The following is a 16,153-nucleotide window of genomic DNA, read 5'->3' on the forward strand; positions in this document are numbered from 1 at the left end:
ATGAAAGGTAATCAAAGAGTCTGCAGGGGTGCAGGGGTGGGGCTGGGGGAGGGAGTATTTGAAAGGTGAAGGTGTGTCCAGCAGTTAAGAAGAATGTCAGGATATTTTTCTTGAGCTTGTGGTACTTGTTTTTAAAATTCATAATTTCTCAATCTAAATAATCGCTTTATATATAAAAAAAGGTTGCTTATCATCTTGAGTGTGTTGACAATGACCTGGTTTTTCTGTTAAGCCTGCTTTTCCAACCGACTCTTTAGTCAAGACTCAACGCCCACCACCCCCACCCCGCCCACCCCGCCCTGGTGCTTATGGGTCAGACTCTTATTGGCTGTTAACGGGCCCCTGATGTTCTCCACAGCTCTGTTCTCACACCAGGCCATCGAATTTGCTGCTCTTCAGCACTGAATACCCCACCTAATGCATGTGAACTGTAATGTGACCTGAAAGCTTCCTTATTCCAAGCTTACTGATTCCTGCAGGAATCATCATCCCCAAGTCACACAGGAGGAAACTAAGGCCAAGGCCAATGCTAAGGCTGAAGGAGGCGACAGTGTTGAAAATGACAGCATAACATGAGGGATGAGGTCAAGGCAATTGGTGAGGTCAAGACAGCTGCAGTGCTTTGTCCCATGCTATTCCAGCTGGTGACAAAATAACTGTCTCTAACAGATTCCTGGCCAGGGCTCCTCCCCAACAGCAGCAGCCTTCCTCTGGAGCCAGAAATGCCTCCGTTTATATGGTTTCATTCACAGGCCACCTTAGCTCTACTTAAGCAGGAAAGGTGAAATGACTTGCCCAAGATCACTCAGCTAGTAAGTGACAAATCCAGGATTCAAATCCAGGTCTCTGGACCCAGAGCACGGACAGGGAGAACGAGGGCAAACAGACTGGCAGCCCATCAAGCCAACCTGGCCCTGCTGGCAAGTGGTGGCAGCAGGCCCTGGCTGGGTAAGTTTGGCTCCAGTCCCTTCCTTCCCCAGTGGCTCCCCAAGCCACGTGGACTGGGCTTTCTGGTAACACGTCCTTGCATTACAGGGCCCCATACCCTTTAAAAGCACTTTTAGCATCTCACTAGGTCTCTGTAACCACCTCCGGAGAGGGTAGAGCTGCAATTACTTTACAGATGACAAGGGCAGCCTCAGAAAACTTTGGGGAACTCAATAACCTTCCAACTGTGATGTTCCCTGGCGTGATCAGCAGTAACGTGTCCACAAAGCATGAACAAGATGGGGGGGGGGGTCCCATGTGAAGTTTCTTATTGACAAGGGTTACTGTGAGGCTTCTTGCCTGGACCCCCTAGTCTTAGACTTGGTCCACCTCACCCAGAAGCCCTGAAATGGGTGGGACTGGGCTGTCATGACAGGGACTTCTCTTAAAACCAGTCTCTAGGTCTCACCAGGGTGGGCTTCCATGGTGATCTCTCCTCCTCCCATTGGCATCCCTTCCTTGCGTTGCTACTGTCCATCTGTCCCTTCCTCTTTCCCCTCCTTAACCCAAAGGTAAGTCTCCCACAGGTAGAGGCAAGACTCAGAGTGGTTAAGAGAGCTCTAGGCGCCAGAAAGAGCTGTGGTCAGACTTCCACCTACACGTGAAAGCAACCTCTGAGGACCCTTCCTGCTTCAGAACTGGGCTCTTGACTCAGGTCTCCTCCCTGCCCGCTCCCCTTTCCCTGACCGTTCTTCCCCTCCCCTATCCTGTGCGTAAAAAATATTGACATTCCAAAAATGAGTAGGGGTCTATTATGCTTTGCTCAGCGATGGGGCGTCTAGGGCTGGGGAATGACGCCATGGACTCAGCTTTGCTGGGAGGTCTGCCAGCTCTGTTTCTTCCGCCTCCCCTTTTCCCTCCACTTTTTGAGTCCACCTTCTTCTATTCGCGCCTTCCTGTCTCCCCCTCTGGGACCCTGTGCACAGCTCCTTCCACTCGACACGGCCGGAGACTGCACCCTCTGCCCTCGCCCGGCGGGGTCTCAGCTCCGAGGCCCCAGACCCTTCCCTTCCGCCCCACAGGCCCCGGCGCTTTCTAGGCCCCCCTCCCGGGTGGTTTTCCCGCCCCTTCCCTTCAGCCTAGGCCGCCGCCCGGCAATAGCAGAACCACCCACCGCTCTCGGGGGCCCTGGGCACAATGGCCGCGCGTGTCACCAGACCATAACGGTCCAGCGCGCGCCGACCGTTGCCGTGGCAACCCCCCTCCCGGCAAGCTCCGCGCGCGGGGCCGCGGGGGCGGGTAGGGGCGAGGGCTGAGAGGTGGTGGGTCCGCCCACAGCATGCTCCGCGCTCCGGGCGGTGCTCTGAGAGACTGTGCTCTGAGGGGCGGGGCGGGGCGGGGCGGGGCGGGGCTGGCAGGTCCCGGCGTGCTCCGCGCGGCGGGGCGGGGCCGAGGGGGGCCGTGGAGCCGGGGGGCCCTGGATCCTGGCGGCCCGAGGGTCTGTGTGCTGGTGGTGTCTGCCAGAGGGGCAAAGTGAGGTCTGATAAAATGCTGTGCCAAGGGCCGGCATGAGGCACGCGTCCAAGAGAAGGGCCGTCTGGCGTAAGTTTTGTTTTTGCAATGACCTTTTTATTAGTATGGAGGTTATTATTATTATTATTATTATTATTATTTTTATTAGTATGGAGGTTATTATTATAATAATAATTATTATTATAGAGAATAATATACAAGTTACTCCTGTATCCCCCGCGTGGGTCGGGCTTAAGTGAAGCCCTCGGGTGCTTCCACCTCAACCTCCACACTCGGGAATCTGGTGTTTGCCGTTAGGTATGTGTTTATAATTGAAGGAAGTCAGAACAGTCACCCCCAAATATGCTACTCTGGCATATTGACTATTTTGAGTCAGACGCTGGAAAAACAGCAAATGCAAGAAAAACACTGATTTTCTTTCTTTTTTTTAAAGAAAAAAGTTATTATCTTTTGCCCAGTTTTCTACTGCGTTGCGCTTTTTTCCTTACCGATAGATTCTCAGGCTGGTTTCACTGGGGATTTACATTTTTAGGCGTAAACCTGGGGAATTTTCTTGCATTTCCTCTCCGGTGGCCTTTTCCTGTCATTTGTGAAGAACGCTTCTTATTCCGTGGCTGCATCCTAGCAGGGTCTCGAGAGGACGCGACGCACGGTCTTTAATCATCACAAAGCCTTCGCTCTGTGTTATAGTCAAGGGCTCTTTACAACCAACCGCGAGCCCAAACACAAACGTTTAGGGAATGGCCCATAAGCGTCCGAAACAGCACAGGTGAAAGCACACCATGCTTTCAAGTTTCTCGGGGTTCCCTTACCCACATTTCTACTTTCTTTTTTTTGGCTGCGCCCTGGGCATGCGAGATCTTAGTTCGCGGACCAGGGATGGAAGTGCGCCCCCTGCAGTGGAAGCGGGGAGTCTTAACCACTGGACCGCCAGAGAAGTCCCCACGTTTCTATTTTCAACAGAGTGATTTATTTGCTTATAGGTGGGGTGGGGCAGGGAAGGGAGGGCAGTCCCCCAGGGTTCCTTACGTGAGAAAGAAGGAAAGAGAGAAGGGAAGGAGGAGAGAAAGAGAAAAAAAGGAGGAAGGGAGGGAGGAATGAAGGAAGGAAAAAAGAGAAAGAGGAAATCCAGAAAGAAAGAAAGAGAAAGAAAGGAAGAGGGAGGAAGGAGAAACAGAAGGAAGGAAAGAAGAAAGAAAGGTAGAGGAAATCCAGAAAGAAAAGAAAGGAAGAAAGAAAGGAAATCAAGAAAGAAAGAAAGGAGGAAGGGAGAAAGGAAGGAAGGAAAGAAGAAATAAAGAGGAAATCCAGAAAGAAAGAAAGAAAAGAAAAGAAGGGAGGAAAGGAGGGGAAGGGAGGAAGGGAGGGAGGGAGGGGCTTCCCTGGTGGCGCAGTGGTTAAGAATCCTGCTGCCAATGCAGGGGACATGGGTTCGATCCCTGGTCCGGGAAAATCCCACATGCGGCAGAGCAACTAAGCCCATGCACCACAACTACTGAAGCCCGTGTGCCTAGAGCCCACGCTCTGCAACAAGAGAAGCCACCTCAGTGAGAAGCTCGCGCACCGCAAAGAAGAGTAGCTCCCACTCGCCGCAACTAGAGAAAGCCTACACGCAGCAACGAAGAACCAACGCAGCCAAAAATAAAAATAAATAAAGTAAATAAATTTATAAAAAGACAGAAAGAAAGAAAGGGAAAGAAAGAAAGGAAACCTCTGGTCCTGTGCTGTGTGCACCAGGGTGAGAGTCTCGATGGAGGCAGGGCTGAGTCTGGAAGCTGGTGAGGCTGCCAGGCCATCGGGGTCTTGGTTGGGGGGTAAGAGATGCAGGAGGTGGAGGGACAGCACTTGGTGATGGAGGGTCTGGCCTGAGCCTGAGGGGCGGGGGTTCGGGGGGCACGGGAGGAGGGCAGAGGGAGGTCCCAGTAGGAAGTTGGGATAGTTACTCAGAGGGGTGGGGTGGGCATGGGAGTGTCTGTGTGTGTGTTTGTGTGTGTGTGTGTGTGTGTGTGAGACTCTGTGCGTGTATGACTCTGTGAGTGTGTGGGATTGTGTGTGTGGGGTGTATGTGGCACAGGCATGGTGGGAGGGAAGACAGAAATCCTTAAGAACCTGACGTGCGCGTCATAGTGGACTTGAAGAACAGTGAAAGCTGCCTAGACTGAAGGGAAGCGGGGGTGGGGGTGGGAGTGGGGAGGTGGTCCCAGCCAGATGAAGAGAGCAGGGGTGGGAATGTCCACCGGCTTGCATCGCCCCATGAAGGTGGAGAAGGACCAGGCTGGGGACCCTGCTTTTGAAAAACCAGTGACCAACCCCTCACAGGGGCAGAGGCCATGAGGTGTGGCGGCTTGGCTGGGCGCCCAGCCAGTTGTGGAGGGAGTAGGCTTCGGGGAGGGGCATGGACCAGACCATGGCCCCCATTTTGGAGACCTGAGTAGAGGGCCGATGGGAAGCACAGGGATGGTGCTTGAGCTCTTTCTGGACCTGTACTCAGCCCCCTGCCGTGCCATCTACATTTTCACCAGGAAGAACAGCATCCCTTTCGAGATGCACCCTGTGGAGCTGGCACAGGGTGGGCAGAGCTAGGTGGGCTCCATGGAGGGGGCGCCTAGGGGCCAGACCCTGCGCTGAGCCTCCTCTGCTCTCTGCCCCCCAGGGGAGCACCTGAAACCCGAATTCCTGAAGGTGAACCCCCTGGGGAAGGTGCCTGCCCTCAGGGATGGGGACTTTCTGGTGGCCGAGAGGTAAGGTGCCCTGGGTCTGGGGGTCTTTGCTAGGGGGAGGCAGAAGGAGGCAGACAGAAAGCTGGTAGCCCCTGGCTTGAAGATCTTTCCAGACTGCTGGACCCCTTCCTCCTTGCAGCCAATTCAGCTCGGAGGGCTGGGAGCTGGACCAGGGGGCTGCTGTGGGGCTAAAGCTGGGAGCTTCAGAGTGGAAGTGGGTTTAGGCCACCCCCTAGGCCTGGACAACCTGGATGCAACCGGGGAAGACCCAGGCTTGAGGGGAGCCCCTCCCCAGATGTCTGAACATGTCCTTTCAGAGTCACAGGAGCTGGGCAGCCCTGGGGCTGCACTGGGCTCTGAATGCCCGTCCCCTGTCCTCACTTTTTGCCCATGGGCAGGTCACAGAGCTTCATGCCCCAGGCTTCTCTTCTGTAAAATGGGGTAATAAGGTAACCACCTCCCAGAACTTGTCGGAGGATGGAAACTGGGCACCAAGTGCCTGGAGCCCAAGGGGGATCAAGAGTCAGGGGACTTCCCTGGTGGTCCGGTGGTTAAGAATCCACACTTTTGGAACTCTCCTGGTGGTGCAGTGGTTAAGCATCCACCTGCCAATGCAGGGGACACGGGTTCGAGTCCTGATCTGGGAAGATCCCACATGCCATGGAGCAACTAAGCCCATGTGCCACAACTACCGAGTCTGCACTCTAGAGCCCACGAGCCACAACTACTGAACTCACGTGCCACAACTCATGAAGCCTGCACACCTAGAGCCTGTGCTCCACAGCAAGAGAAACCACCGCAACGAGAAGCCAGCGCACCGCAATGAAGAGTAGCCCCCACTCACAGCAACTAGAGAAACCCCGTGTACAGCAACGAAGATCCAACACAGCCAAAAGTAAATTAAAGATAAATAAATAAATAAATTTATTTAAAAAAAGAAGAAAAAAAAGAATCCACACTTCCACTGCAGGGGCTCGGGTTTGATCCCTGGTTGGGGAACTGAGATCCCACAGGCCGTGAGGTGCGGCCAAAAAACAATAGAGTGGGGGACCCTCCGAGCCCCTCCCCCAGACTCTGAGCACCAGGTAGAACTGGCCCAGGAAGGGAACTTGGAGACCCCCTAGGATGGGGTGTCTGTGGCAGGTCTACCTCCCTCCCTCTGAGTAGGGACCCTGATACCAGAGAGCTGGGTCCCCAGGCAGAGAGCAGGCTGTAGTAGTAGGGGGGAGGGGGCTTGAAACCCAGGGAGGAGCAGAGCTTGGAAGGGAGGAATGGAGCAGTTTGGTGGGGGAAGATGCCACCTGGAGGGGACATGGCTGTGGGGAGGTCCTCCCCAGGGGGTGGAGTTGGAGCACTGGCACAGTCAAATCTCCCTGCTAGTGAGAGATGGAGCCGCCCAGGCGGGGTGGGCAGATCTCTGACACCTCCTGCCCACAGCGTGGCCATCCTTTTATACCTGAGCCACAAGTGCCAGACAGAGGCACACTGGTACCCACCTGAACTGCAGGCCCACACCCGTGTGGATGAGTACCTGGCATGGCAGCACACGGCCATCCAGCTGCCTGCCACCAATGTCTACCTGTGTAAGGTGAGCCTCCCTGCCCTATCCTGCCTGGGTAGGACCCAGGACCCCCAGAGCTGGAAGGGACCGGTTGGCCCTTATATCAACTCCCGTCTACTGCCCTGGGCAGACATCACTAATCTATCACAGCTCTCTTTCCCCTGAGCCTGAATGAAACCTCAGAATCCTTCTGAACGCAGAGCCCCAGAGGGCATCGCTGATAAATGGCTGCTGAGGGAGAGGTGAAGAGGAGGTTGAGGAGGCTTGGAGGGCCCCAAGATAAGCTGCCGCCTCTCTTCCCAGCCCAGTCTCTCCTGCCCCACTTCTCCGGGCAGCCTGTGGATGCCGTGCAGCTGGAGCAGCTGTTGGGGAAGCTGATGTCTGCTCTGCAGCACCTGGATCAGGAGGTCCTGGCGGCCAGGCCCTTCCTGGCCACTGAGCAGGTCTCCCTGGCGGATGTGATGGCATTCACAGAGCTGATGCAGGTGAGGTTCTCCTGCCCACTTGCCCTCTGGGGCTGCTGTGGGCACAGGCTGAGCCCAGGCCCCAGCTGCCCTGTCTCCCCAGCCCACTGCCGTCGGCTGCGACCTCTTCTGAGACTGGCCCCGGCTTGCTGTGTGGCGAGCCCATATGGAGGCCACCCTGGGCCTTGAGCTCGTCCAGAAGGCCCACAGGTGAGTGCTTCAGCCTCGGGACTCCCAAGAGGCCCAGTGGGACCCCCAGCTGGCCCAGAAGCTTGTGCAGAGGGTGAAGGAGCGGCTCCGCTGAGGGTCTGCCACGCCCCTGCGCTCTGCCATCTGCAGTAAACACTCTGTGTGCCCCCAACTCGTGTCCAGCCTCTCTCTGTCCCGGGAAGTGGGCTCTCCCCATTTCCAAATGGTCAGGGGATCTCCTGAAGTCGCGCAGCTCAGAGTGAGCAGCACTCAGGCCCCCACAGGGACCTTCCTCTGCCGCCAGGTGCCGAGTCCAGGTGCTCGGCCTGGCCACGGCCGGTCCCAACCTAGGCTGGAAGTTTCTGGTCTCCTCTGTGTGGCCCCTTGAGTCCCCTGTGGCGTCACCCCAATGCCCTGACAGCCCCCTGGGCTCCTATTTCTTTCTCCCCACCCGTTTCTAGCCACAGTTCAGGCTAGATTGACCTGTGGGTACCCCCGCTCCCTGCTTCTGGAACCCTCCTGGGTTAGTTCTCATCCCGTCCTCACTCTGGACCCTGCAACACCCCTTCGATTACGTTCTGCCATGAAGGCCTGGCCCCGGGAGCGCCCACGTGGAAGCCCTTCTCAGACCCGGGCCAGGAGTACAAACGGGCACCCCCAGGGAGGGGAAGGGCAAGGTCACAGCCACCCCTGACCCCTTGGCCCCAAGCCACGGGCCTCTCGCCAGCCTGTTCCTGGGTTTCTTCAGAATCTTTGCTGCTGTGAGAATTCCAGGCTTCCCGGCCTTATGACAACACCAAGTGAACAAGAGGTTCCAGAACGTGGGGGCCTGGGCCTGGGCTGGTGGACACAGGACCAGGGCACAGGCTGCATTTTGGCTGAGGTTGGGTGTTTGCTGGCCGCAGCAGGGGCCCAGCATGGGCCTGGAGCTCTACCTGGACCTGCTGTCCGCGTCGTGCCGCGCTGTCTACATCTTCGCCAGGAAGAACAGCATCCCTTTCGACTTCCAGTTTGTGGATCTGCTGAAAGGTCGGCACCTGCAGCTGCCCGGGTGGGAAGGCAGGACACAAGGTCGGGGCGTTTCTGAGAAGCGGAGACAGAGACAGAGGAGACCCCCACAAAGTCCAGAGGGGAAGAAAAGCTTCCCAAGGGAATTGTTGGTGGTGCTCCTGCCCCGCCTGCCTTTGCTGGTCCCCACGGACTCTGCCCCACTGTGATGAACAGGCTCTTCCGGGGGGAAGTGGGAAGAAGAGGGGCGGAGGGGCCCCCACCTAGCGTCCCACCTTCTCCTCGAGGGTGCCCAGTACCTCGTCAGCTGCAGCACCTGCCAATTAGGTTGGCAGAGGTCGCAGAGGCGCATGGTTATTCCTCATTTATTTCCATCCACACCCGTTCCCCCGCTCCAAGTGTTCAGACCTGCTCAGGGTGACCCCCAAGCCTGGGTGAGGTCCGTGGCCCCACTCTCCATCACCACTCCAAGCGGCTCTAAAACCTCAGCTTGCAGAGGCTGGAGCCTCCAGAACACAGAAGAGGAGACCCGGGAGCCCGGACATTATCAGGGTGGCAGTGTTTTCAATGGAGGCAGCTGGCCAAGGAAGAGTTAAAACTCCCCCTCCCGCCCCCCACCCATGCATAGGGTTCTCTGTTCGGATCACCTGGATTGAGTGCATATGGAGGCTCTCTTTTGGATTCCATCTGTGTGCGGGGGCTGGGGCTCCTGTGCTGGCACCTGCCCTGCTCCCCTTAGAGGGGCAGGGGGCCTAGGGTTGGGATCCAGGCCCCCAGGGCTTCTGTTGATTCACAGGCTGTGGCTTTAGGCCCAGAGTTGGGGGTGAGGGCTGGAGGCCTCCAGCTTCTGTGAGCCAAAAGGTTGTCCTGGTCACGGAGCCTGGGATGGGGGCAGGCGTCCTGACCTGGTCCCTGTTGCGCCGCTGATTTGCCCCCTTACCTGGGGTGAGCCATGGTTTTCCTCTGGGACTCAGTTTTCCCTTCTTGAGAAAATGGAGAGAAAGGCATTTCTGCCTCTGGGAGGCCTGGGTCTCTCTTCCCTGGGGTCCCAGCAGCCTCAGACCTTCCTGCCCCTCTCAGGTCACCACCACAGCAAGGAGTACATCGAGATCAACCCCCTGAGGAAGCTGCCCAGTCTCAAGGATGGAACATTTGTCTTATCCGAAAGGTAACGGTCTTCCCTGGCTCTCCCACCATGTGTCTGCTCTTCCTGGGAGATTCAGTGGCAGCCCTCCTGCTGGTGCCTATTGATTTTTTTTTTTTTTACTCTGGAAAAGTTCACACATACACAAGTAGAGTAAATAGTAAATAAGGAGGAGTATAACGAACCCATGTACCCACCCCTTAGTTCCAACAGTGGTCCACCCAAGGGCCCATTTTGCATCATCTATACTCCACTCTGTTCCCCTGCCTCCTGGCCACTCCATTCCTTCACCTGTAAATGTTTAGGAATGACCTTCTAAGAGATAAAGGCTCTTTAAAAAAAAAAAAGCATCGCCACAATACCATGATGACACCTAATAAAATTAACAATAATTCCTGTATTTCATCACATATCCTGTTCATATTTGACAGTCTCTGAATATCTCAGACATATTTTCTTTGCAGTTCGTGCCTTGGAATCAGGGTCCAAATAAGCTGCAAAGAGTGCAGCTGATTGATCCACCTCTTCAGTCTCTTTTCATCACCAGCCCCCTCCACGCCCCACCTTGGACCTTTGCATTTTTGCCGTGGTTGAAGAAACCGGCTCCTTTGTCCTGTGGAATTTCCAATGGTCTAAATTTTGCTGACTGCATCCTCATGGTGCCGTGTAACATGGGTTTTGTCCCTTCATTTCCTGTAAATTGGTAGTTGGATCTCAAGGTTTGGTAAGATTCAGGGTTCATTGTTTCTCAGCCTGCTTCACAGGTGGTCTCATAACTTAAAGTATATCTCCCAAGTGGACCATGGAATTCTGGGTGGCCCAGGGCTAGGTACATTTCTAGGACTGCTGTAAGAGGGTACCACCGACTGGCTGGCTTAGAACTACAGAAATGTATTGTCTCATGGCTCTGGGATAGAAGTCCGAAATCAAGGTGTTGGTAGGGCCATGCTCGCCATGAAGGGGCCAGGAAGGATTTGTTCCAGGTCTCTCCTAGGTTCTGGTAGCCTAGGGTGTTCCTTGTCTGGAAGATGGCCATCTTCTCCCTGTGTCTCTTCACATCGCTTTCCCTCTGTGCATGTCTCTGTGTCCAAATTTCCCCTTTTTTTAAGGACACCAGTCTTTTTTTTTTTTTTTTTTTTTTTGGCTGCATTGGATCTTCGTTGCTGCGCGCGGGCTTTCTCTAGTTGCGGTGAGTGCGGGCTACTCTTTGTTGCGGTGCACGGGCTTCTCATTGTGGTGGCTTCTCTTGTTGCAGAGCACGGGCTCTAGGTGCACAGGCTTCAGTAGTTGCAGCACATGGGCTCAGTAGTTGTGGCTCACAGGTTGTAGAGCACAGACTCAGTAGTTGTAGCACACGGGTTCAGTTGCTCCGAGGCATGTGGGATCTTCCCGGACCAGGGATCAAACCCATGTCCCCGGCACTGGCAGGCGGATTCTTAACCACTGTGCCACCAGGCGAGTCCCGACACCAGTCATTTTGGATTAGCATCTACTCCAATGACCTCATTTTAACTTGATGACCTCTGTAAAGACCTTCTTTCCAAATAAGGTCACATTTTAAGGTACTGGGTATTAAGACACAATTCAACTCATAACCGTCTGCTCCCTGGCCCCCCCCAAATTCATGTCCTGCTCATGTGTGAAATACATTCACCTCATCCCAGCATCTCCAAAAGTCGTAATCATCCCAGCATCAACTTTAAGTCCAAAATGCCATCCTCTAAATCATCCAAATCAGGTATGGGTGCGATTCAGGGTTTGATTCATCCTGGGGCAAAATTCCCTTCCATCTTTGAACCTGTGAAACCAGACGACAAGTTATCCTGTTTCCAAAATACAGTGGGGGGACAGGCATAGGCTAGACATTACCATTTCAAAACAGAAGGATAGGAAGGAAAAAAAGGCTCGTGCATCCCCAGCACGTCTGAAACCTGGCAGGACAAATTGCATTCGATTTTAAGGCTTGAGCATTGTTAAAAATCAAAATTCAACTGAGTAAAATTAAAGATTCAACAATTCATGAACAGAGCAGCATCCCATCTAGAAAGGAGCTCTGATGAGCTGTACAAAATGAAAGGCTTTTTATAGGCAGAAGGAGGCAGGAAAAGGAAGTTTCTAGCAAAGACTGGATTGTTTTAGTCAAGATCACCTTTCTTTGGGGAAGCCAGGGGTCTATCAGGCAGATGACCTCACTAGTGCTGGCCAGGTAATTCCAGATTAACTGGTTAAAGGTCACATTCCTGGGAGAGGCTGAAACTGCAGTTAGGTTAAGGTACTGAGTCTCGGTTTGCTGATGTGGGGCTTAGCACAAGTGACTCCATTTTGGGCCTTTCATTTCTCTCTTAACAAAATCATCCTCTTTAGCTCCATACTCTGTCCTCTGGGCCTATCAGGGTATTGGCCCCACCTTTTAGAACCAGTACCCCAGGCCTGTGGTGGCAGGACAGCCCTACTGGCCCCTGAGCCTCCCTCTGGGTTATTCTTTCCTTTTCTTGAAGGTTGAATAGCCCCATCAGCCCATTTCACAGAGGTGTCTGACAACCTTCTTTCATTTCACCCCATCTGTCTCCTTCAGTACAAGCTGTCAGTGTTTCTGCTGAAATGGTCCCTTAGATCCACAAGTCACCTGCCTAATACCTTTACCAAGTGATTGTCCAGCCACACCCTTGGTTTTCTCTCCAGAGCAGGGACCCCACCTCTGCCCTTGGCCTTCTTATTATGCCACCTTCTCACCCTGCTGGTCCTTCCCTCCCACCTCCCAGTCCTGGGCCTTAGAACGGCTGTGAATCCACTACCATCCCCCTTAGGCCTTCTCCAAAGACCCACCCCTCCCCCATCCCTCCAGCCTCCTGGCCCCTCTGCCCACAGGTGTCTATTAGGGCACTGAGTGAGGGGTAAGGACACCAGCCACGCAAGGCAGAAACTCAGCTCAACTAGTTTGAGTTTATTGGGGGATGTGACAAGCCAGGGGAATCTGGGCCTGGCTATGGTGGTGCTGATGCTTTCCCCCGCATCCCACCTGCCAGCTTTTCTCAGCATTTTCTCCTATTCCCACCACCAGCAACAGCTCTGTAGCCTCATCTTTGAAGCACCTGGTCCTCGCAAAACGAGCAACCCCTCCTTCGTGGGTGATCTGAAGTTCTCAGGAAGGACAGGGATGAGCCCAGTCGAGTCACCTGCTTACTTGTGGGCCTCTCACTGGCCAGGGCACTGGGACCCATGACTGCCAGTCACCCGGGCCAGAATCACTGTTGGTGGAGCGGGTCCCTGCGGGAAAAGTGGGGGAAAGGGTGCTGGCCAGACAAAAGGCCAGATGCCCATTCCAGGGTCATCCCAGGGACTGTGATGTGGGCCGGGCGCCTGTCCCCCAGGAGGTGGGGCTCCTCCGGTCACAGGAAGCTCTGGTTCACCCTGGGGGCAGGGGGTGTCAGAGAACGTGCTGGTGTGTGTGGGCCCCGCTTGGTATCTGAGCTCCCAGTGTGGGAGCCGGGAGGGCTGAAGGCAGGGAATAAGCGTTGAGGACCGCAACCTCCAGGTGCAGGATCAGGAGACACGGAAGGTGTGGCGGTGGGGGCAGTGGGCGGTGGGCATGGACAGAGCGGTGCAGGCCATCTCCGGCTGTCCCTGACCTCTCCCCACCCACCGCCCACCCTCTCCCTGTCACTCATGGGTTCTGCTTTCTCCAGATTTCCCGCGCCCCCTCTTATCCCGTGTTTCCCTACGTGTTGTGCCCTGTCTGGACTGCCCTTCCTGACGCCATCCACCAACTCCCACCTGCCCCGCAGGGCCCCTCCCTGCCCTCGCTGATGGGGGCGGACTGACTGCCTTTCCCGGGGCCCTCGGGGCTCATCCTTCTCCAGGTGGGATGCCAGTGCCTAGAGCCCACCTGTGGCTGGAGGGCCCACATTGGGCCCAGCCCTGCTGGATGGTTCGTGTAGAGGGTTGGGGAGGCCAGAGGAGCGCCCTGACTGTCCTCTCTGCAGCGTGGCCATCCTTTTCTACCTGTGCCGCAAGTACAGTGCACCCTCGCACTGGTACCCGCCAGACCTGCACACGCGCGCCCGCGTGGATGAGTTCATGGCCTGGCAGCACACAGCCATTCAGCTGCCCATGAACAAGATACTCTGGATCAAGGTGAGCGGGGCCACAGCGGGGGCTCAAGCAAGTGTCCCTCCCTCCCTGAGCCTCATTTCCACGGCTCCCTTTCCTGCCTGCCTTATAGAGCTGTGGGGAATGTGAACCACTGAGTAGGAAAGAGCCTTATAAAGACAAGGTGAGGGGTGCCCAGGAGGGGCTGGTATCACTGAAGCCAGGATAGGATTCAAGACATTTCATTCCAAACTAGAAAATATCAGAGTTGGGAATTCCCTGGTGGTCCAGAGGTTAGGACTTGGAACTGTCACTGCTGTGGCCCAGGTTAAATCCCTGGTCAGGGAACTAAGACCCCGCAAGCCATGCAGCCAAAACCGCCCCCCCCCCAAAAAAAACCAGCAGAAAACCCCCAGAGTCGAAGGGCCCATAAAGACTACCAAATTTGAAGATGACAAATAACCAGTACATGTGTCCCTACTTCTTATCCTATGCCTGTGACAGATATCAGTAATCAGTCATAGGATTCTTTCCTGCTGGGACCTCAAATCCTTCTGAACAAGGGCCCCAGGCAACTTCTACCAATCAGAACTGCTAAAAGAGGTGACACCACTTTACATCCTTGGTACTGTCTACCACCTCTCTAGCAGAAAAGGGTACTGAGACCTGGAGGGTCAGATATGGCCTCCTCTCCCTCCCCTCCCCCACCCTGGCCAGCTGCTGATCCCGATGATCGCGGGTGAGGAAGTTCCAGCTGAGAAGACAGAGCAGGTGCTGGCAGAGGTGAAGAATAACTTGAAGCTCTTCGAGGAAAAGTTTCTGCAGGAGAAGATGTTCATCACTGGGGACAACATCTCCCTGGCCGACTTGGTAGCCCTGGTGGAGATGATGCAGGTGTGCGGTGGGGTGATGGGGGGTTGGAGCCTGGGCAGAGGAGGGACTCCTCTGTGACCATAACTTTCAGAAAGGCTGGTGAAGGGAGATATGGGGACTGTGGGAGCCACGCCTGGGTGTCTGACCTTGACCCGGGGGCCACAGGAAACAGGTTTTGAACCGGGGAGGATCGTGGTCATTCATGCTTCACCAAGAGTCCTCCGTGGGGGCAGGAGCTGGAGGGTCAGCGTGGGACAAGGAGAAGAACACACTGTTTCTTGGTCAGTCGGCCAGGATCCTGGATGCCTCCTCCTCCCGCTGGACACTCCAGGAATTGTCCAGAGGCTTCCAAAGTGTCCTTCCAGCCAAAGTGCCTCTTTTCCAGAGCTCCAGACAGATGGTTGTACAGAGCAGCTCCCTGGCTCTGGGTCTGAGGGGCATCCGCTGTGCATGGGGGGACACACCTGGGTGTGGGGCGGCATTTATGTGGTTTCTGTGTGCAGGGGAGGGTGGCCAGTTCTGACCTAGCTGGTGTGCAGGACGGTGTTGAGACCCTGGCCAGTATGCAAAGTGGCCCTGGTCAGTGTGCAGTGTGGACCAGCACCGGGGAAAAAACATTCCAATCTTTCTGTCCCAGGTGGTGCAGTCCCCTAAGTTTCACCCCCCAACCCCTTAAATTTAACCCACAACCCCCCAGACATCTTGTGTGCATGTTTCTTAGGCTGCCTGATGGCTTTCTCGTCCCAGCCCCTGTGCTTGATCACAGAGGGAGGTTCAACAGGGGGGAAAAATAACTGAATTCCTCCCACCCTCATCTGGGGACAAGGGGTTTCCCTGGAAGAGGGCAGGACCCCTGGGAGGTTTCATGCTGGAGAAGTGGGAACCCCTGGGCCAGGGGTCCCTTAGAGAGGGATTCAGGAGCCTTGGAGCAAGACCAGCGACTGAGAGCCCCCAGGGATCTTCCATCCCCACCCCACATGTGTTACATGGCCTGCGACCCCTGACCAGGCCTCAGGGGTTAGCCAGCTCACTGTCCACAGGGACGGATGGGGAGAGCCCTGCAGCTATAGGAGGGACCCAGGTGGGGCTGGTCCACAGGCTGACCATGCCTTCCTCTCTGTCTCTCCACAGCCCATGGCGGGCAACCATAACGTCTTCCTCAACAGCTCCAAGCTGGCCGAGTGGCGCATGAGGGTGGAGCTGGCCATCGGCTCCGGCCTCTTCTGGGAGGCCCACGACCGGCTGGTGAAGTTGGTGGAGTGGGACTGCTCCACGCTGGACCCGATGGTCAAGGGGAGGATCTGCGATTTGCTGCAGAAGTTCAAGTAGAAGCAGCCCAGCCTGCGGGCCTGGCCGGCTCAGCCCCTGGCGCCTCCTACCTTAGGGAAGACGCTGAAAATCACTGTTTGCCTAATAAAGAACTGGAACAACCACCACGGTTGCTGAGCCTGGGACGCACGTCTGATGTGGTGGGTCTGGGGGGCGGTCACGAGTCCCCCCAGCTTGCAAAAAGAATTTGAAAATTAAAGGTTAAACATGATTAAACTGTCAATAATAAGAGTTGATGACTTCAGTGCTCTACTTTCACTAATGGATGAAATAGTGAGACCAAAGATCCCCAAGGAAATGGATGATTGAGCAACAC

At 55.2% G+C, this 16,153-nt stretch overlaps 1 protein-coding gene across 9 annotated transcripts; it reads left to right on the forward strand.

The window, feature by feature from the left end:
• The first annotated feature begins 2,374 nt into the window (after positions 1-2,374).
• LOC309610998 (glutathione S-transferase theta-4) lies at positions 2,375-16,066 on the forward strand. Of its 9 annotated transcripts, XM_082354669.1 has the most exons (10): positions 2,647-3,443; positions 3,882-4,198; positions 5,114-5,201; positions 7,045-7,226; positions 8,300-8,423; positions 9,483-9,570; positions 13,530-13,680; positions 14,353-14,529; positions 14,742-14,789; positions 15,640-16,066. In XM_082354669.1, the coding sequence occupies exons 3-10, from the start codon at positions 5,177-5,179 to the stop codon at positions 15,835-15,837; spliced, it is 993 nt and encodes a 330-aa protein (XP_082210795.1). In that variant the 5' UTR covers positions 2,647-3,443; positions 3,882-4,198; positions 5,114-5,176; the 3' UTR covers positions 15,838-16,066. The 9 variants fall into 9 exon arrangements, with proteins under 9 accessions (XP_082210793.1, XP_082210797.1, XP_082210792.1 ...); XM_082354667.1 differs by lacking the exons at positions 2,647-3,443; positions 3,882-4,198 and adding an exon at positions 2,375-2,529; XM_082354668.1 differs by having other exon boundaries at positions 2,647-4,198.
• The last annotated feature ends 87 nt before the right edge of the window (positions 16,067-16,153 follow it).

Source organism: Balaenoptera borealis, assembly GCF_965194805.1.
Source record: "Balaenoptera borealis genome assembly, chromosome: 14".
In the NCBI taxonomy this organism is placed as follows: Eukaryota; Metazoa; Chordata; class Mammalia; order Artiodactyla; family Balaenopteridae; genus Balaenoptera; species Balaenoptera borealis.